This window comes from Ceratotherium simum, chromosome 27, assembly GCF_057802395.1.
Source record: "Ceratotherium simum simum isolate JZ-2026a chromosome 27, ASM5780239v1, whole genome shotgun sequence".
NCBI lineage: Eukaryota > Metazoa > Chordata > Mammalia > Perissodactyla > Rhinocerotidae > Ceratotherium > Ceratotherium simum.
In genome coordinates, this window is record NC_141926.1 from 1143863 (window position 1) to 1166247 (window position 22385).

The 22385-nt window shown below is 50.3% G+C and overlaps 1 protein-coding gene across 22 annotated transcripts in view; it reads right to left on the bottom strand.

Annotated features, from left to right (window-relative positions):
* Positions 1–532: 532 nt before the first annotated feature.
* The window catches only part of PCBP3 (poly(rC) binding protein 3), a 265412-nt gene continuing 243559 nt past the window's right edge, over positions 533–22385 (bottom strand). For 15 of the 22 annotated variants that reach the window (XM_087417909.1, XM_087417919.1, XM_087417921.1 and 12 more), the window contains 5 exons: positions 12902–12980; positions 12126–12185; positions 8316–8368; positions 5558–5727; positions 533–4474 (listed from right to left, as the gene is read on the bottom strand). In XM_087417909.1, coding sequence (XP_087274035.1) covers positions 4438–4474; positions 5558–5727; positions 8316–8368; positions 12126–12185; positions 12902–12980 — 399 coding nt within the window. In that variant the 3' untranslated portion in view covers positions 533–4437. The remainder of the gene's footprint in view (positions 4475–5557; positions 5728–8315; positions 8369–12125; positions 12186–12901; positions 12981–22385) is intronic. The other 7 variants (XM_087417901.1, XM_087417903.1, XM_087417918.1 and 4 more) reach the window with 3 other exon arrangements.

Below are 22385 nucleotides of genomic sequence, written 5' to 3' on the forward strand. Positions count from 1 at the left end.
AAGTATACTCTTTTAAGGTTCTTATACCATATGTGAAGTGGTATATCACTTGAAGTAGATTGTGAAAAGTGTACAAACCCTAAATTAAAAATAACAAAATAAAGAGTTATAGCTAATAAGCCAACAAAGGAGATATAATGGAATCATAAAAATACTAAGTGAATCCAGAAACAGTCAGAAAATGAAGAAAAAGAGAATAAAGAATATGTGGGACAAATAGGAAACAAACAGCTATATGATAGACTTAACTCTAAACATATCAAGAATCACATTGAATGTAAATGATCTAAATATCCCAATGGAAAGGGAGAGATCATCAGATTGGATTAAAAACCCCCAGACCCACAAGAAATTAATTTTAAATAAGACACAAATAAGTTAAAAGTAAAAGGATGGAAAAAACATACCATGCTAACACTAATCTAAAGAAAGCTAGAGTGGTTATGTTAATATCAGACAAAGTAGATATCAGAAAAGAATAGTACTAGAAATAAAGAAGGCAATTTCATAATAATAAAGAAGTCAGTTGATCTGGAGGACATAAAAATACTAAACATTTATGCATCTTACAATAGAGTTTCAAAACAAATCTAAAATGGATAGAACTGCAAGGAGAAACAGACAAATCCACAATTATACTGAGTTGCACAGGTTGTCAGATACAAGATAAATAGACACAAATCAATTGTATTTCTATATATTAGCAATGAACAATTGTAAAGTTAAAGCAGTTTAAAACAGTATAGCACATACGAAATACTTCAGGATAAGGCTGACAAAAGATCTGCAAACCTGTTCACTGAGAACTCCAAAACACTGCTGAAAGAAATTAAATAAGACATAAATAAATGGAGAGATATACCTTGTTCATGGGTCAAATGACTCCATATTGTTAAGCTGTCAATTATCATGAAATTAATCAGTAGGTTCCACACCATCCCAATCAAAACCCCAGCATTTTTGTTGTTGTTGAAAATTACCAGCTGATTCTAAAATTTACACGGAAATACAAAAAGGACCTAGAATAGTCAAAACAACTTTGGAAAAGAAGAACAACATTGGAGGACTAACACTACCTGATCCGAAGACTTATTATAAGGCTATGGTAATCAAGACTCTGTGGTGTTGGCATAAAGATAGACAAATAGATCAACAGAACAGAATAGATACCAGAAATAAACCTGCATAAATATGGAGAACTGATTTTTGATAAAGGTGTAAAGGCAATTTAGTAGGGGAATAAAATTACAAAACTTCTAGAAGAAAACATACGAGACAATCTGTGTGATCTTGAGTTAGTCAAAGATTTCTTAGATATGACACTAAAAGCACAATCCATAAAAGAACAAATTGGTAATATGGACTTCATCAAACTTATAAACTTCTGCTCTTCAAAAGACATCATTGAGAGAATGAAAAGACAAGCCACAGACTGGAAGAAAATATTTGCAAGGCAAATATCTGATAAAAGTCTCACATCCTGAATATATAAAGAACTCTCAAAACTCAATAATAAGAAAACCAAATTAAAAAATGGGCAAAAGATTTGAACAAACACTTCAGCAAAGAGGGTACAGATGGCAAATAAGCCCATGAAAAGATGCTCAACATCATTAGTGATAAGGGAAATGCCAATTAAAACCACAGTGAGATACCATTTCACATCCACTAGGATGGCTACAGTTAAAAAGACTGGGCGTACCAAATGTTGCTGAGGATGTGGAGTAACTGCAACTCCCATGCACTGTGGAGAGAATGTAAAATTGTACAACCACTTTAGAAAAGTTTAGAAGTTTCTTAAAAAGTTAAACATATACCTATCACATGATCCAGTCATTTCAGCCATAGGTATTTACCCAGGAAAATGAAAGCATGCATCCATACAGGCTTGTATACGAGTGTTCATAGCAGTGTGATTTGTCAACACTCAAGTGTGAGCCTGCCCTGACTCATAGCTCCTCCCTGTGGTTGTGGCCGCTCCCTGGGGGCTCAGCTGCTCAGGGTGCCAGGCATCACCTGGGGCAAGTGACATGCCCAACACACAGCATCCTGTCCAGGCCTCACGCTGGGCCCCGAGGCGGTCAGCACAGGTGCAGAACCCTCTTTCCTGACTCCCTGTGTGGAGCTCCCTCAGTGCACCCCAAATGGCTGCTGGGCTGCTGCTTCTAGGTCTCCCACCCAGACTGCTCTCAAACCGCAGACCTCAGAGCCCACACCTCCACAGTGAGGCCAGCGTATCTCAACCCCACCAGTCCCAACCTGAGCTCCCGTCTTCCCCACCCTCACAGAGGGCAAGTCGTCTTTCCAGAGCTCAGACCGAGAGCCTTCGTGTCCATCCCCCTGGACCCTCTTTCTTTCAAAGCCCACATCCCGTCTGTCGGGAATCCTGCAAGTCCTTTCTTCAACAGGCTTTCAGAACCCGACGCTCCACCTGAGCCCCACCTTCCGTCAGCTCCTGCAGCCTCCAGCACTCAGCCGCCCCACCCCATCCTCCTGCGCCCTCCTGCTCTCCTCTTGTTACCTGCACCAACTCCGGTGCTCCAGCCCTGGCTCTGGCCACCCCTCCACCTGCTGTTCTTCTCCAGTGTGGAGCACAGCTAACATCTCCCCTTAGGTCTGCCTCTGCCTGCAGCTTCTCCAGGGCCCACCTTGCCACCCACTTAATACTGCACTTCCAATGCCCTCCTCGCTGCTGCCCTTACCTTATTTCCACAGCATCTCTCTCTTTCTAAGGCACCTACTCACCCTGTCTACTGGCCATCTGCTGACAGAGGCGCCCAGAGGAAGGCCTGTGTTCGCCACATCCCTGCTGCCTCCTGGGCCCTGAGCGGTGGTGGCCACATGGCTGATGTGTCCAGTGGGTGCATGAGCGGACCGTGAGGCCCTAAACCACTGAGTGTGTGGTGTGGTCAGGCATTGCTATGCTGCCCACCCAACCTCGACCAGGGGACCGTGGGGAGGACTGGCAGAATCTGTCCAGGCAACCTGGGCACACAGGGTGAGCCCCTGAGGCCCGGTCAGAGTCTGGGAGGCAGGGCAGCTTCCACTCAGGGCAGGCAGGAAGGGGACTCCTGCTGAGAGGCGGGCATTGTGGGCAGGCCATCCCCGGCCCTGGATGCTTGATGGGTTCTGGGAGAGGCTGTGGGTCTCTGCCTCCCTTTCAGACTCCACTCTACCTCGGGCAGGGTCCTTTGTTGCTTGCCCTGAGGGAGGCTGCCCGTGCCTGGGCCTGTGTCCCACCCAGGGCTTCAGCGTCCAGAAGGGGCACAGTGGGCACCTTAAAGGTGAGCACAGCTGAGCAGCCTGTCTGTTGCAAAGTGAGCCAAGCAAACAGTTCCGTGAACGGTGTGAGGTGCACACGCTCCACGCGGGGAAGCCCCTGGGTTCACCATGCACTGTCCGGCCTCCCACGCCCATGGTGGCAGTGGGAGAGGACAGTTCTGCAAATTAGAAACTGGCACTTTGGCACCAGGATAGAACAGAGTTTTCATTATTATCACTTGAGGCAGTTTTGCAAAAGTAAAACTAGAACGACTCGTGCGAGTCAAACACTTAAAAGGGTCTGGAGGCAGAGGGGGAAACCTTAGCTCGAGGGAGAAAGAGTGGCTTCTTCAGGCAGCAGGCCAGCCCGGGGCCCGGCCTCACAGGTGCGTGTGTGTGCAAGTGTGCATGCGTGCGTGAGAGGGGGCACAGAGAGGAGGCAGAGCCAGTGGGGGCAGCCCACGACATTTATTGAACTCTGACATGGTGTATAGGCGCTTCCTGGCCACTCCACACTCTCCAGGCCCCCAGAAGCCCCCCGGGGGCCATGCGTGCCTCCCCAGCACGTGACGTCCCTGTGAAGTCAGGGCCCCAGCACCCCTACTTCACCCTGCGCCTCAGGTCAGGACCCTGCGCTCTCCATTCTCCTTCCTTGGCCACAAGGGGAAAGGCGCACTCTGCACAAGACCCACGTGGACACGTGAGCCAAGACCAGCACAGGCTGCGAGGGAACAAGGTCAGCAGGTGGGGCAGGTGAGTGGGGAGCAGCTCAAAGCAACCACGGTTCTAGACGGCGTAGGAGACGCTGAGGAAATGCTGTCAAAATGGCAAACCAACTCTTAAAACAGGTACACTGACACTAAAGAACAATGTTTCTAGAATGTCACAGATGGGAATGCCCCCAAAGCGTTTAAAATAAGTAACACTGCATGCCAATGCATCAACAGAGCGGAGCATAAATTAAAGTACAGAGCAGAATCAGGGACAGAGCCCGGACCTCACATACAGATATGAGTATTGACGGGCTTTGTTGGTGTGTGCAGATCTCTAGGGCATAGATACTTCTGTTAGTAAAGAAAACCTCTATTTATATATGGACGAAGGGCAGGCGGTCTGTACAGAGTGTGCGAGCTGGGTGGAGGTCAGGGTTCACGGAGTAGAGGACGCTGGGCAGGATTAGAGTGCGCCCATCCCAGTGACCTCAGACGTCAGCCTGGAAGATACAAAGACAGGGTGGGACAGGTCACCACGTTCTCATAAAGCGGGATTAGAAACAACAGCTGTCGCTCTGCGGCATTCTCACAGGCTTTGCACTTTCCTCCCTCTTTATCGTGACAGGTCAGCCCAGGTCACTGTTCAGTGGCTGTGAGCTGGAAACCAAAGCCAAGCAGAGTGGGGAGGACACACCAGGGACCAGATCCACAGGATCTTCCTTCCCTGCCCACAAGGGCCACGTGCCTGTCACCACATCAGGGGCATGACGATAAGCACGTGGACAAGCACAACCATTTCTATGGTGACCAGTTGGGGAGGGGCACCGAAGTCACAGTGCCCACGGGGGGCTGCCTCCCCAGTCCACCTGACCTCCTGCGAGCCTGGCTTGACCTTCTGGGTTAGGGAGGAGGGTCTGGCCCCTGGTGGAGGGAAGACAGGGGCCCCTTCCCATCCTCCTGCTCGGTCCCATCTCCCCAGGTGTGGTCACCCAGTGTTCACTGACATGCCCCTGGCAGGGAGGCTGAAGTGGTGGCCCAGGCATGGCCAGGAGTGTCATCCCTGGCTCTCGGGCTCCTTGCTGTGTGCCATGGCCCTGCAGCAGGACCTCACCTCCCCCAGCAGCATGACCTCTGACGCTCACACACTTCCCTGATACGATGCTCAGCAAGCGTCTGGGTGGGGGATCTTTATAACCAATCACAGGACATGTGAAAGCAGAATGATCTAGTAATGTGTTGTCTGAAACTACATAACACTTTATGCTACATACCCTTTCACTTAACCCAAGCATGTGGTTGACCTGAGGCCCCGGACCGTGTAGCCACCCTGGAAATGCTCTCTTCTATTACCACCTAGGCCCTCACTAGAGACTCTTCAGTGTAAAAGTGCAGAGGAGGGTGTGGGGTCCCTGTCTACATAGAGACTCTCTCCATCACATTCCACCCACAAGCCCAGCCACACAAGAGAAGCCCCCAGAGGGAGGCAGGACGCTGTCCATGCTCCTGGCCATGGCTAGCCAGTCCCTCTGAGCCTCCTGTTGGACCAGTGACGCTTGCTGATGGTGGGCTCCATGAGCACTCACCTGGCATTGATGAGGTACTGGGCAAGGCTGATGTTGGCTGGGGTCCCTGTGATGGTTATCTGGCGCTCTGATGACCCCTCCGTGGCATTGGCAATTTTGATCTGAGCTCCAGACATCTGTCGAATTTCATTGATTTTGGTCCCTTGGCGTCCAATTATACAGCCTATTAGCTAAAAAAAAGGAGGCAGGGATTTCTTAGAGAACAGCCCATGGCAGCCCTGAGTGGAGAGTGCGCAGAGCCCTCCGGGAAGCCTGTGGGGACAGGCCCAGCCTTGGTCTCCACCCTATGCCACAAACTCCGTGCTTCTGGAAGGAAGAGGCACTGGCCACCCCGGGAGGGAAGGCATGAGCGTGTGCCCACCTTCCTGCTGGAGGGATGGGAGCTGTGGCACCTGGGCTCTGCTTGGTGCCCTGCTGCACGAAGTCCCAACAAATCAAGAGACCAGTGAGAGCCACGCAGCTGGTCACCTCTCCTGGTGTCCTTTGGAGGCCTGATGTCAGCAGAAAGGCTGAGGCCATGTTAATGTCTTCTTGGCTGCATCCTCAGGGTAGTGGGATATTTGTTTGAAGCCAGAGTAAAGCTCACTGCTGCCTGAAACCTGTCTTTCAATGAACTTGGATGAAATTCTAAGGACATCAGATGTTCCCTTTCCTTCCCATCATGTGACCTCTGTTTAAAGATGGGATGCTTTGGCCTCTGGCCCTCTGAAGGAGCAGGTGGTCACTGAGAATGAAACAGTAAGAGGGACAAGTGCCGGGGCCTCCCCAGGACTCAGGAACAGCCACGGTGGGGCCGGATTGCAGCCTGAGGCCTAGACTATCTCTCTATGGCAGCAGAGCTGCGGCTGAGTAGGCCCCTCGCAGCCCACCCTGCTGTGTGGGGACAACTCGGACCCCAGAGAAGCCTCCACGGAGGATGGCAGGCACCTCTCACTTTTCCCTTCATTTACACAGGGGCCGCTGATGAGAGCTCTGAGAGCGAGCACGGAAAGAAGAGGCAGGACAAGTGGGGCCAGGGGGGCGGGCTTCCAATCCCACCTCCCGTGTGGTGACAGGCGAGGTAGCCTGGCCAAGGGCGTCAGCAGTGTTGGGAGCACGCTTCTGCAATTATGCCGCGAGGTGCTGGATGGAGGAGCTGGGCCAGAGGTGCAGGAGGGACATCCATTTCCAAATGGAAACGACTGAACCTACATGATGACAGCAGCTCACTGGGGACACAGGAGCGTCTGAACTAGCTCTTGTCCCTGAGGTGACCCCCAGAGTTCCAGTTCTGCTCCTTTCCTAGGTTAGACCAGCTGCCTCACTAGACCATAACACAGTCTCTCCAAATGTGCAGAGAAACCCGTCCCCAGCTGCTCAGCTTCCTCCACCTCCCGCCCACAGCCAGATCTTTCTCCCAGGAAGGATCAAGGGCTGTGCTCTGCAGGGCACATGGATCCAACAAAGAAAGGATCCAGATCCTTCTGAGGAGCTCCTCCAGGAGGAGGGGTGGCAGCGAAGGGCTGGGAGGGGGCCACAGGAAATAGGTGCATCAGCTCCAAACAAGCTTCATTCTCTTGTCTTTTAGGTTCATTTCAGCTTTAAAATGAAGCCTTGGCCAAGAGCAAGATACCTGGTGTTGGTGAAACAGTGATTTAAGGAAAAGGCTACAAAAGAGGAAACCCACAGGGTAGAGTGTGGCACTCGCATTTATCACCTGGGTGAGAAGACTCTGGAGGCTGCCTGGAGCCACGCTGCTCAAGGATGATCCACAGTGAGAGGACAGTGTCAGGAGCCCTTGGAGGCAGAGACCCTCCCCCTTTGAGGGGCAGGGGCCCTATGCAGGAGGCCTGGGACAGGCACCACTGGCCTGTGCAGGAGCTAGCCTGCAGCTGGCATGAGGAGCCTGATAAGGATGGTCTCTTCTGGAAAGTCCTCTCCTCTGGGTGCCCCTCACCTCTCTTCTGCCTCTGTTCCTCCTGCCCTATGGCCCATCTCCTTCCACACTCAGGATGGGCCATCCCCTTGAAGTCAGGAGTCTGTGCTTCCTGTGGTTAGTCTATGTGAAGGGAGGAGGCAGGGCTAGCGTTTCCCACATTGCTGGTGTGAGGGGCAAAGCACTGAAGGTTCCTGAAGGCCTCAGTTCTGGGATGGAAAAGGCCAATAGACACGTGAGTCAGAAAGGCAGCGTCTCCATGTGGTGGCCTCTCTGTGCTGCTCCAGTGGCCCTTCCAGTTCATGTGGCCCACACCTGCCCTGGTGTCTTTGTCTGGGGACTGGAGTCAGCATTCTTAGGATAATCCAAGGATTTAGAGGATGGTGCTAGGGAGGACTGAACGTGTGGAGGGGAGCTCGTAAGGCCACACCCTCAGCTAACAGGAACAGACAGTGGGCACTAGATACAGGGATCCAGACCAACCTGCAATATCTTGACATCCTGTTGGAACAGACTCACAGAGAATCCCAAACCCTCCAGAGGCCCAGGGCACACGGGACCAGTCTACTCTAGAGCATTCCTGGGTCATCCGTTCTTCAAGGGCTCACCCTGAACCAGGGCAGTGCCTTCAGACAGGGTCAGTGGGGGCCCTCAGCCTTCCCAGCAAGCTATGGCATCTAAATTCTGAAGAAACTCTGAAGCCCCGTTGGCTCCTTTCTTGTCTGGTATCTTAGGTATGACTTCACATAACTTTCCTGGGCATTAAACTGCTTAACGTGGGAAGGGAGAGGGAGAGGTCATACAGTAGAGTAAGGGGTGGGTGAGGGCTCTGGGCATACTCACATCATTGGGAATGGTGAGCTCGTGAGTGCTGGCCGGGGGGCTGGCGTCCAAACCTGGGTATACCAAGGGGACATGGTTAGGCTGGCAGAAGGCTGCTCATGTATGCACCCTGGCGCCTGACCCACACTTGGCCCACACAGGCAGGGCAGGGCCAGGGGCTGGCCCGAGGGTGAAGGTCAGCATAGCTGGCGGCCCAGGGCTCTGTGAGCTCTCAGTCCCAAACGGCAACCCAACTCCTGAGTCCCAGCTTCTCTCAAAACAGGGAAAGAGAAACCCAAGCAGAATGATGTTTCACTTTTTCGTTTTGGACACATCATGATTTTACTCCCCTGCCGTCTTCTATAACCTCTCGTGACACCCTTCACAGACACCCCAGGAAGCCCTGTGCTAAGCGGCTCTTGGGGCATGGCCTGTGCCTTGGGGCCTCCTTGGCATGCCCAGGGCACAGGCTGTGCTGGTCATATGAACCCTGGCTGCCCACTCTCCCTCTGTGCTCGGTCCCCTCTGCTCTTCCCTCTCCCAGACCCAATAGCGCACGGCCTCCTCTGCAGACCACCCGCCCCCCTGCGGCATCAGCTGCCTCTTATTCACTACTGATCCAGCTCTGCCCAAAGGCCCCTGCACAGCCCAGCTCTGGGGCCCAGGCCCACTGTGCAACTCTTCCAGTTTGGAGCAGGGAGACCTGATAATTTCATTGATTGAAAACTAAACTGCTAGGACGACTGGAAGACTGTGCATTTCTATATGTGCATCCTACGCTGAAGATGAAGAGACAGGCACAATTTGTCACTATGCGCCCAATTTTTATCTTTACAAATCTCAGCTTAGGACCTACCAAATCAAAGACAGCTTCTCAAGAGTTCAAGGACAAGATCTACACTTGCTTTGGAAACAGTGACAACAAAATACACGATGCGCTGTGACGGGGGCACCAGCAGGGACAAACACCAAGGCGGACAGGCTCCCTTGTACTCAATGCTTCCAGCTCCTTGTCAGGAGGCATCTCAAATTCAAAGTCCACAGCTGAGACCCTGCTCTTCCCTCCCACGTGGTCCTGGCAGTTCGGGGCCCGCAGCTCAGTCCAGACCCTGGAGCTCTGGGCTTCACCTCTTCTCTCCACTCACAGTCAACTATCACAGACCCGGCTCATGTACCTTCAGAATCTTCTAGAACCTGAGCCCTCTTCCTACCCCACACTTCTCCCTCACTGGTCCCTGTCTCTGTCCTTGTCCCTCAGTCCAATCTCCACACGGCTCAGAGAGGTCCTGACAAAATGTAGGTCAGATGCCTTCAAGACTGCTCAAAACCTGCCGACGGGCTCCTGCTTCCTTACAGCGTCCCCTGCCCCTTAGCCCTGTGTTCAGCCACATGGTCTTTGCTGCCCCAACCTCTGCCTTGCTCTCCTCGACCCCTGACCTCAGGCTGGCCTATGCACAATCTCCTCTCCCCACCCACCCACATCCCCCACCCCTATTCCTGCCTCTTCCTCCACAGCATTTGTGTCCCCGAAACCAGATGCACCTCCATCATTGGTCCCCCTGTCATGAGTGACCCTATGAGGGTGGCGTTGTTCTGGCGGCCTGTCGAGCATGGGGACTCAGTTGGCATCTGCTGAATGAACCAATTCATCCCAAATTGTCTGTTATTTTTCTTTCATATATCTAAACTTAGAGTTTCCATTATTTATCTTCTTTCCCTCTTCTTTTTGGGTGAGGAACACTGGCTCTGAGCTAACATGTGTTGCTAATCTTCCTCTTTTTTTGCTTGAGGAAGATTAGCCCTGAGCTAACATCTGTGCCAATCTTCCTCTATTTTGTATGTGGGCTGTCATCACAGCATGGCTTGACGAGTGGTGTAGGTCTCTGCCCGGGATCCAAACCCATGAACCCAGGCTGCCAAAGCAGAGCCGGCTGGACTCAACCACTATGCCATGGGGCCGGCCCCTTTATTTTCTTTTAATAAAGATAGTTGCAATACAATTATTTGGTTGTTCGACCATCTATACACATTCCATAAACAGTGACATTTAAAATGTCATTTAAGAGAACTCCTTAGTCCTGAGTCCTGGACAGGAACTCAGGACAGGAACTTTGGGATGGACATAAAGCCTCGTCACATCTGTTCATCTTGGTTTATTTTGATGGAGGGGAGGGAAGTATGAGGTTTCTTTTTAAGTGGGTACTGAAATTAAATAATTGGAAGACGTATCTGTTTAAAACTCACATTCATGTATCTCAGGACTATGTAGCCCAGTAGTGAGTATCCCTCTCTGAGATGATGATGTTTCTTGCACTGTGATGTGAGTAATGTTTCCCCCAAACAAACCCGAGCCTGCTCTGGAAGCAACACTGACATCGGCCTTCAGGGGGATGTTAAACAAGCAAACACCTCTCGTCACTGCCTACCCTACTTAACCTGCTGTGGTGGGACATGTGCGTACACATGTGCATGTGCTGTGGGTCCCATGGAGTCTTGGGGAGGGAGGTCATAACAGGGATGTCTTAACAAGGCCATGTGCATACACGTACCATGTCACTGAGGCACTGAAGTCTGTGCTGGGAGGGGCCGTGGCAGGGGGAGTAGACAGCTGGGCAGGGGTAGGGGTGGTGTCTGTGGGCTCCGGGCAAGCCAGGCCCTTGGGGTCCCCAGGCCATCTCCAGCAGACCATTGCTGGGTAATTATATGAAATCACATTATAAACTGCAGAGGGCTGTGCAGACACGTGTGTTATCACCTAGATATGTAACTTTGTAAGGGTTGGTATCCATTTCCTCAACAAAAAAACATTCTATAAATGTTTTTCTCTAATTTTCATTCATTAAATTCTGCATTAACTTCATCAAAGGCTGCACTGAGATGGAACCCAGCATGAGTGTGAGGAGCATCAGAGCCCACATCTTGGCCTGGAGAGATGCCCCCCACTCTCTGTGGTGCACACCTAACGGTCCCAAGGGATGCTTGAGGGGCAGAGGCGGCCCGTGGGGAAATCTCAGGACTTCCTCCAGCCTCAGTGGTGCCCTGGGGCCCAGAACACACCAATGGGGGTAGAAACTAACACCAGCTGGACAAGCTCATCTCCCGCATTTCCCTTTTAGCAGAAATCACTCTTCTGCTCTGATCCAGGATTTCAAGAGGCCCAGGTAGGGATGAGAGAATGGGCACCTCCCTCATGGGGAACCCACTACACCCAGGCCACGCACGTACAGTGGCTTCACTCCCAAACGACCATGTCAGTAAGCCACACCCATCGCTCCAGGCCCTGGGAAATAGGATCTACAAATCCACGCACTGCCCGCGTGTGCGATCTCCCAGGAGCGCTTTAATGCAAATTAGCAGGGGGTGTGGACAATCTAGCCCAGAGCCATCTTCTCCTGAGAGTGTGTTCATAGCTCCTATAAACACCTCCTGGAAAGCACACATCGTGGTAAATCCTTCACTGCAGGCCCCCACACCCTGTGCCACTGGAGGATCAACAACAACATAGACAGTGGCTCCACCATGTTTGGGGCCTTTGGGTGATGGGGCAGCCATGCTCTGAGCACTGTCAGAGCCCACAACCCACCACCATGCTCCCAGCAGCGACGGAGACAGAAGGTGGAACTGCGTGTGTCGACTTGGTGCCGGCCGTACGGGCTCTATCCCCAGATGGCATTGGCTGTCCCTTCCCTGAGGCGCTTGCCGTCCCCATGGCAGACGCGAGTGGCCCCGTTGCCCCCTTCTCCTGCCAGGTTGGTGACCTGGAGCCGAGTAAGGGCAACTGTGCAGTCTTCCTGGCCTGACTGCCCTCCATTTAGTGTGGTTTTGTTTTACCTGATGACTGGCCCATCAGATTTTGAGCTTCTTCGGAGGAGTGTAAAGGCAGCTTTTCTCCTGGAGAGCAAAGAAGAAACAGATTTAAGGTTTTGCCCTCAAGGAGATAAGCAAGACCACTTCAACTAGGGAAGCTCAAAGTCTGACTGGTGTGCGTGGCCGACCAGCAAGCCCAGTGGGTTCTCACCAGCCACGGCCGCCGAGGCGATGCTCTGCTGTCATGGGGATGAACGCCCGCTGGCCAGACACAGCTGTGGGAAGGCCCGCCCCCGCCCCTGTGCCAAGCGGGTACTGATGGCGACTGCGCCCTGGGCTGGGGACTGGCTCATCTCAGTTTCCCAAGGGCAGGGCTGGGCGCCGTCCTGGGTGGGTGTCACTCCTGGGATGTGCACAGGCCTCCTGCAGAAGGGCATCTCCTGCTGTCTGCTTGCCTGAGCTCTTGCTCCTGGAGAGAATGCACTCCAGGGCTGGCCAAATGGATGTTTTCAGCAGGAAGGGCCCCCCAGCAGAGAGCAGGCACGGACCCTCAGGGGGGGCAGACATCTCTTCACAAGATTGCCAGCTGTGGGGCGACTAACCCACCACAGGAGGCACACGACAGGCCTCCCCGCCCAGCCCTCAGCAGCGTGCACACCACTGTGTGTGAACGCCACACACTTGGCAGTCAAAACTAGAACCGTACCTGTTCTGCTCACTGCCCTGAATAAAGACAGTTCAGAAAGAGAAAGTCCCCAGGTGAGAAGAGAGGAGGTCAGAAAGGGCGGCTGGGTACGTACCGGGGAAAGCGGGGTTGGTCTGTCCGAGGGGAGGAAAGGGGGTTTGCTGCATGGCCAACTGGTGGAGCTTGGTCAACTGCTGGGGGTAGGAGGGACATGAGAGCTAAGAAGGTTATTGTCATCGAGTACAAGTCACACCAAATTAAAAAGGCAGTAACAGAACTTTGTACAAATAGATATAAAGGAGGCCATGCGGACACATGGCAGACGCAGCAGAACTCAAGGACTTGGCCTGGGAAAACCAATGGGCCATTTGGCAGGTGCCCCAACGGCCATTCCTCTCCTCGGCTCCCTGGCAGCTCCAGCCCAAACCAGTCAGCCTTCCCCTCTCACATGAGCCTGGGCAGACCGGTGCGGAGGGGTGGGATGGCCTGTGGAGGCCGCTGGGTCCACTGGGCTCCACAGGGAGGGTCTGAGAACCACAGAGCAGAACCAGCTGGGTCTGTACAAGCTTCAAAGTCTGAGCTGCTACTCAGAACGCACGAGCATCTGTGGGAAATCCATGCGATGCTCCCTTCTGCAAACCTCGTGAGGCCCCAGCCCTGCACTAGGCCTGGATCACTCCCACGGCCAGCCTTGCCTTCCCTGCAGGGCCTCGCCCCACCGCAGACGTGACTTGGAGGGGGCTGCTCACGGGGCCCACACGCCTCCTCCTATGACTTCCAGGATTACACAATGTAGTTCTGGAAGGTTCCATGGAGGGCGAATGTGAGAGCCGCCTAACGGGCACGAGGGGCTCTTGTTTGGAGCCACCTTGCGCCTGCACCCACCATGTCGGAGCAGGCTGCTCCTTATCCCCTTGTCCTCCATCCCCAGCCACTAGACTATGGCGGGGAGGGGGGCGCTTTGGAATGCAGTTTCTTTAATTATTTTATCTGAGCCTTACTTCCTAAATAAAAACTAAACGTAACAGAAGATAAAGGTAGATGTGGCCAGACTTGGACACTGGGGAGTTGAAGCTGGCCAGCTGAATGCTCGGAATCCTCTCACCCTCTGGAGACGTCCTTGTCCTTAGGCCTGGCTTGCCCACAGAGCCCCACCGCGGCAGAGCGAAATACACTCAACTCCTGATCTTCTCCCAACAGAAAGACCAGCCAAACGCGTCCCAGCCCAGGCTTCCAGTGCCGGCCCTGGACTCTTGTCCGGAGCGAGTCCGGGGGCCTCCATGGACATCCTGGACACTGGCGGGTGGGGCCCCTCTGGGCATAGGGCTGGTATCCCCCAGTAACACGAGGATTTGACTAGGCACCCACATGTGTCCCATCATGCAGAATCTGGGCTCCTTCAGCTCCAAAAAAATGTGGTGGGGAGGAAGCAACTGTGCCAGAGGCACAGCACACAGATTTTCAACGTCCCAGGGCCCTCAGAGACGAGCCCTCAGGGCAACAGCGGAGCAGGTCTGCTGCTGGCCTTCTAGGAGCTGGGCACGCTCTCCTAACAATTTAGCCCAGCGCTAAGATAAACTCCAAATGCCAATTCCCAGTACAGGGAGGATCATGGCCGCTCCCCAGACAGCCCCTCCCTGAGAGCCCCCTGCCCCTATCCATGTGCCCTGCGGATGCAGCTGTGGGAACAGGGCCTTGTGGTACACTGGCCAGTCAGTCCAGCCTCCTCCTGCTTCCAGATTGGGGCTCAGCACGTGTGGACCCCAGCTGCAGCCTGGAGCCGAGCCATGACCAGCCTGTGGCCTCCCGGTTGGTCACATCTTTGAGGTAGAATCTTTGCTGTGTGAGTTGCTGGGATGCAGGGTGTGGTTGCTGCAGCAAAGCTGCCACACGTCTGTCTTTCCCGGCTGCTCCTGTAGCATTTGCACCGCAGGGGTGTCTGGTTTAATCCTTCCCCCCTGGAAACGGTGTGTGCAACTTAAAAGGAGCCCTCTCCCCTGTCCCAGGCCTCTCCTGTCTTCTGGGGTGCTCCCTGATCTGCAGCATGAGGTGGGCGTGCTCAAGGGAGAACCAGCTGCATCCCAGAGGCCACTCCAGGTGCAGCTGTAGTGGCTAGGGATCCTGAGGAGCACAGGCTAGGGGACGTGGTGACCTGGGGTCAGATTCAGCTATAAGCCTCCCCAATAAGGCAGGGGCTGGGGACTGATGCCACACCTGCTGCCTGGCATGTCTGCCCCATGACCTAATGTCACTGGGCACAGTGTATGTGACCTGAGCAGATATGCATTGAAGCCCCTGAGAAAGCTGTGAGAAGAGCCCGCGCAGGAAACACCATCACTGGCATAAGAGGTGAGACACGGAGTGCACCCACTGTGCCTGGGGCGGGATGACTCTGCAGGTAAGGGGCCTGCAGAGGTTGGAGACCTGGCTACGGGCTCGGCATCCTAGCAAAGCCTCCTCTTTCCAGGGACACGTAAGCGCCTTCTAGAAAGATGGCGAGTACCCACAGGCGCCCTGGGGTGTAAGGGACGAGTGTGGAGAGACCAGGCATGGCTGAGGCCTTCTGGGGACTGAACCTTACAGATTTGATCAAGCAAACCTCGTCTCCCACTTGATGGGACCAGGAGCAGAGGGAGCTGGGGTCCCTGTGCACAGCAAGTCACACTGAGTCACGGGGGACATCTGGCGGGGGGCTATGTTCTCAATCCACCTACATGGATGAGTTTGAACTAGGTCTAAGGTTTCTTCACAAGGGAGAGAACTACAACTTCGTAGATTGGAGGAGGAAACCCTGTTTCAGAGACAATAAATGTAAAGTTGAAGAGTTAAGGTCATCCGAAGTCTGGCTCAGGGCTGTCTGGTCGTGGACCAGGCTACGTGCTCTGACCATCACTCGGATTTTGATACAGACACAGCACTGGCACAAAGAGAGCAGCCTGCTGCGTGAACAGCCTCTTCACCCAGGGCATGGGGCCAGTGGGGAGCCTCAGGGAGCAGCCCCGCATGCAGTGAGGTCTGCTGGTGCCTGCAGGGCCTAAGGAGCCCTGACTTGGCTGCTCTCTGCTCCTGGTCTGCTATTTCACCCCAGTGGGATAGAGGCCTGTCACCTGCTCATGCATCGGACAGTCAGACTGGCATGCTCCCCTTGAGGGCAGGGCCCTCTCCTATCTGTCCCCAGGAGTGCACAGCTGTCAGGACGGCAGGGAGAGCAGGGCACTGCCCTGGGCTCTAGAGGCAAGAGAACCGGCCTGCGTTGGCTACAACACTGACTGGCCTTGTGGTGATAGGCATGTCTGGTCTCTGTAGGCCTCCGACCCCCAATCTGCGAAATGGGGGAATCCGTGTGACTGAAGAGCAGGCTGTGAAGTGCTGTCCACGTTGGTTGCGGTGAATTACCATCATAAACTACCAGGGGCTTTCCCACCCACTGCCCACAGGCTCCATGACTTCAGATGCTCCTCTGGTCTCTCCAACGCCTTCCTCACAGTTACACAGGTGAGGTGCATCCAGCAGGGTCTGCTCCAGAGCCCACCGACGGCGCATGTTACAGGCACAGCCAAATAATCCACAAGGTTGCCTCCGCTCCCACCGGAAAGTCTGACACTCCGAAGTTCAGCAATTCCAACTCTAACCTCTCTTATTGCAGTGTATTTGCTACTTTTTATGAAACAAGGCCACACCAGCAAATAAATCCCTCCTCCACTCATACACCCAAGAATGTAAAGTGATGTCTTGGCGAAGGACTGGACCGGCACACGTGGTGCCTGGACAAACATCCGTCCAGTGGGTGGGTGGACAGACATATGTCAGCTGGCATCTTTCTCTTCCCGGCTCTGCACTTAATTAGTCAAGCCACTTCACCTCTTTGGGATTCAGTTCCTACATTTTTTAAAGGACAGAGTAGGACTGAGTGCTATGGGGAATTCCTGCCTTTTGAGATATTTCTGCCATAAAAAAAAATCATAGACTTCTGGTTCTCACCATGCCTTCAAATACTGGGCGGCGGTGGGGGGAAGGAAGGGAGGAGGGAAGGCAGTGGGAGGGAAAGAAGGGGAGGGGAAGGGAAGGAAGGAGGAGGGCAGAGAAGGAAGGACAGGAGGAAAGGAAGGATGGGGAGAAGGGAGGGAAGCAGGAGAAGGATGGAAGGAGGGGAGTAGGAAGGAAGGAGGGGAGGAGGGAAGCAGAGAGAGGAGGCAGGGTGTCATATCATAGATATTTCTCTGTAACTTGCTTTTTCCATTTAATGTTGTGTTGTAATATAAACACATAGACAAATACTAAACACAGAAGACACTAAAATCATAGGTATCTGTAAGTATACAACTCAGTGAGTCATCACAAAATGAATGCGCCATGCAGCTATCCCTCAGTCAAGGAACAGACCATCACAGTAGTTTAATCTGTTCATGTTTCTTCTCCTGTGAAATACTTTGTTTGTGTCTTTTGCCCATTTTTCTATTGGGATGATTTTCACTGATTCACAAAAACTCGTTATGTATTTCAGATACTAATCCTATTTCAGTTACATGTGGTGAAATGATCTTTTCCCCACTCTCCTTATGGTGTTTTTAGAGAAAGAGAATTTTAAAATTTTAACGCAGTTGTAAGGGAGCAGAATTTGTCACTCCAAAATACATCTGTTTGGCGTAAGGATTATTTCAGGCTGGTTATTTTTAAGAAACAGTAGACATGGGAGAAACTCTGCAACTGAGTAGAAGTTACCCTTTGTAAAAGATGTTTACATTTGTAAGGGTGTCTCCCTGTGGTACCAGGAGAAGGGGGATGACCTTATCTCTAGAAACTCTTATCAGTGGAGAAGGCAAAGATTTAAATCTGCATTAACAACCTTACCCGTAACTCACTCCCTACCCCCAACATCTCCTTTTGTCTTTAGCTGAAGATGGTACTTAAGATGGTGGCTTCAACCATTTCGGGGAGTTATTACTCAGTTGTTCTGGGTCTCTCCCATGTATACAGGAGGTATCCATGTTATTAAACTTTTGTCTGATTTTTTCCTGTTAATCTGTTTCATGTCAATTTGATTATTAGACCAACCAGAAGAACCTTGAAGGGGGGAGGAAAAATTTGTTCCTCCCCTACATAGTCAAATTCATCAATATTTTCTTTATGGTTTGTGTTTATGCTTTGTTCAAGAAATCCTTCCCTGACCTGAGAACAGAAAGATATTCTCCTATATTTTCTTCTAGAAGTGCTAAGCTTTTCTCTCTTGTGTTGAAGTTCTTGATACACATGGAGTGGTTTTTGTTTACGTTGTAAAGATCCATTTCCCCAGGTGGATGACCCACTGTCCTGGCATCATTCATGGCCCGTCCATTCTCTCCCCTGTGATCTGCCTTGGCAGCTCTGGCACAGACCAGGTCTCCTAATCCATATGGGTCAGATCCTGGGCTCTCTGGCCTGATCCGCTGGTCTTTGTCTCTCCATGCGCCCAAACCACGCTGTCTCAATTAGTAGTCTTGTCGTAAGTCTTTGCATTTGCTGGGACAAACCCCCCATCATATGTTCTCTTCATGAATGTCTTGATGGTTTTTGGCCTTTGCTCTTCCACATAAACTTTAAAACAGCATGTTAAGTCCCTGTCAGGATTTTGATTGAAATTGTATTGAGTTTGCACCTCAATTTGAGAAGAACTGACATTTGACTTCTTTTGGTCTTTTTTAACTTTCAATAAAGACAAGTTTTTTAAAAGTCATTTTGTAATTACTGATTTCAACTTAATTGTTTTGTGGTAAGAGAGTATAGTCTATATGATTCCAATTTTTGAAAGATAGTGAGTCTTCTTTATGGTCTAGTGTGTAATCAAGTTTTGTAAATGTTTCCATGAATTCTACAGCTGTGATGAGTGTAGTGTTCAATATACGTCAATTATATCAGGATCACCGATTGTACTGTTAATATCTTCTTTATTCTTGTCTACTCGGCCTTTACTGAAAGAGAGGTATGTTAAGATTCCACTACAATGTCTGTCAAATTCTCTTTATAGTTTGTTAATTTTTTTCTTTATATATATTTGAAGATACATTTTAGGCACACACAAATTTTGAATTTATCTCTTCTAGTAAACTGAATCTTTATCAATATGTAATAACTAAGTAAAGAATTTGCCTTAAAGTTTTGTGTTTTTTTCCCATTGATATTAAATTGGTATATAATGTGATGGGGTTCAGGGCAGGCTGCCCCAAGATGTGCCACTCTGGTATGCAGATTATTTCAAGCTGAAGACAATAAAGGCTCAGAAGACTCAGAAAGAAACTTTGACCTCCCCCCGCCACTAACTGCCTAAAAGAATTTAAGATAGAAGGCCTGTCCCCAGGACAGGCCATCACCATAGATGGGTATGGATAGACTGGGAGGGTCCTTGCTAAGCTCATTCTTATCAAAGCTCTGAAAACCAAGTAAAAGTAGAAGTTATCCTTTGTAAGAGACATTTACATGTATAAGGGAAATCTCCATTTGTAAAGGTATCTCCCTCTCTGTACCAGGAAGAAGGGGGGATGACCTCATCTCTAGAAACTCTTATCAGCGTGGAAGGCAAGGACTTAAATCTGCATATTAATCTTATTTTTATTTACTGTGCTTTCTGGTAATCTCCCATAGCTGACTCCTCCCACTCCCAACATCTTCCTTTGTCTTTAGCTGAAGATAGTATTTAAGATGAGAACCTCCACCATTTGTTGAGTTACCCAGTTTTTCCTGGGTCTCTTCCATGTATACATGTTATAAAGCTGTGTTTGATTTTCTCCTGTTATTCTGTCTCATGTCATTTTAATTCGTAGTCCAGCCAGAAGGGACCCAGAGTGGGTAGAGGATGGGTCTTCCTCCCCTATAAATGTTTCTTTTGGTTATTATTTTCCTAGGACAGCCTTTTCTATTCTTTTTTTTTTTATTTGGGGTGAGGAAGATTGGCCCTGAGCCAACATCTGCTGCCAGCTGCCAATCCTCTCCCCTGCTTTTTTTTTTTTTTTTTTGCTTCAGGAGGATTGTCGCTGAGCTAACAGCTGTGTCAATCTTCCTCTATTTTGTATGTGAGACACCTCCACAGCATGGCTTGATGAGTGGTGTGTAGGTCCACACCTGGAATCTGAACCCGCGAACCCCCGGCCGCCAAAGCGGAGCATGTGAACTTAACCACTACGCCACTGGGCCGGCCCTAGCTTTTTCTATTCTTTTAATTCTTCCAGGTCCTTACTCTTTAGGTGTGTCTCTTGGGGAAAAAAAAACTACTAGATTTTTTTTCTGTTTTTGTTTGCTTGTCTATTTGTTTAGCTTCAAAAAAAAGTCTGGGGGCTGGCCTGGTGGTACAGGAGTTAAGTTCATGCATTCCACTTCAGTGGCCTGGGGTTTGCCAGTTCGGATTCTTGGCGCAGACCTACTCACTGCTCATCAAGCCAAGCTGAGGCAGCATCCCACATAGAAGAACTAGAAGGACCTACAACTAGGATATACAACTACGTACTAGGGCTTTGGGGAGAAAAAAGAAAAAGAAGAAGATTGGCAATAGATTTTAGCTCAGGGCCAATCTTCCTCAAAAAAAAGAAAGAAAGAAAGAAGCATGCAGCAGGATATTAAAAAAAAAAAAAAAGTCTGACAGCCTTGTTTCTTAACTGGAAAGGTTATTTTACTTTGATCCCAATTACCCATATATGTAGGCTGATTTCCTTTTTTTTTAAATTATTTATTTATTTTTTTCCCCCCAAAGCCCCAGTAGATAGTTGTATGTCATAGTTGCACATCCTTCTAGTTGCTGTATGTGGGACGCGGCCTCAGCATGGCCGGAGAAGCGGTGCGTCGGTGCGCGCCCGGGATCTGAACCCAGGCCGGCAACAGCGGAGCACGTGCACTTAACCGCTAAGCCACGGGGCTGGCCCTGTAGACTGATTTCTGCCATCTTATTTTGCACTTCAACTTCCCTGATTTTCTAGGGTTTCTTTTCTTCTTTTCATTCCTTTTCTTCTTTTGTTTTGGTTAATAATTTTTTCCCTCACCCATTTTCCCCTCTGTGCCTTTATGGAAGTTATATCATTGACCTTTTCTGTTAGTGGTCACTTTGAAATTTTAACATGTACATTTAAAGTCTAAATTCAATATCTTTACCCTCCTCCTGAATGATACAATGACCTACAGGATGTTTTAATTCCCTCTGACCCATCTTAATCTTGCGTATGCTATTTTTGTCCGTTTAGTTCTGTTATGGAATCCCACAAATTAGACAGTATTGATATTGATTTTACAGATGTTTGTTTTCATTTACCCAAATGTTTAAATTTTAATGTGGTCAAAACCATTAATATTTTCTTTATGGTTCGTGCTTATGTCAAGGAGAGACATGGTAATTTGTTTGCTCACCATTCTTTCTTGCATCTCCAGCTTTCCTTTTGCGATCACTTTCCTTCTCCTGAAGGGCAGCCATTAGAAGCCTGTTGGTCACAGCTGTATCTCTGAAAATGTTTGTATTTAGGTCCTTGGAAGATCCTCTTGAGATAGAATTTTAGGTTGACAATGATTTTCTTTTATTATGCAACCATCATCTGGCTTCCATTGTTGCTGGTCAACTCATTTTCTTACTCTTGTTTCTTTGTAATATTCTTTTTCTGACTACTCTGAAGATTTACTTTTGGTCTTGGTGTTATGTGGTTTTACTTTGATATGTCTAAGATGGATTTCTTTTTGTTTATCTTGTTTGGGATTTGTGGGACTCCTGAACGTGAGGACTGGTTTCTATTACTAATTTGTCAATGCTTATCTCTTAGAATCTTCCCTCAATCCATTCTATTATCTCTTCCTGAGGCGCAAGATACATTTTCAGTTCTTGTTATCAGTGTTTCTCAGACTTTCATGTGCAAGCAAGTCACCTAGGGGTCTTGTGAAAATGCAGATTCTGATTCTGAGAAGGGGTAGGCTGGGAGGAACGTTTAACCCAGGGGCAGAGAAAGGAAAGATTTAATTCAAACCAACAGCACAAGTTAGCCTGGCTCTCCTACTTTATGAGCGGATGACTGCAGTAGCCCTGCTCTGGCCGTAGATGGGGCCATGGACACCTCTCCACTGCTTGAGCTGCAGGATCTCAGAAGGAACAACCAGAGGTGTAGCCCATCGGCTGCGTGGACATGGAGCGCAGTGCTGATTACCCTCTCCACTGTTTCACTGTGAAATGCGAGGAACAGCTTCAGCGCCACCTCCCCACAGGGTTCTAGATGGAGACAAAGGAAGTGGAAGGGGAAAGCACTCCGTAACCGTCTGTCATCAGGGGAGTGCACATTCATTCATGTGTCCACAGTGAATTGTCCAAACCAACAGCCCCCGGTAGTGGAGAACAGGAACCACTTTCAATATAGACCTAAGCATGCATCCTTCCACTGACTTCTGTTATTTTTATTATGACTCACATATTTCTACAGTTTCCCACTATTGCCTCATTAAAGAACAAGCTTCCTGGCAGATAGTGGTGCCCACCTAACTCCCAGTTACTTAACATCCTCTGCTGAAATCCAGTGATGTAGGGAGTGAGCCAGCTCCACCATTCACTGGCTCTTTAGCACTGGGCAAGTGACCTTTAGAAACTTCCACTTTCCCATGTG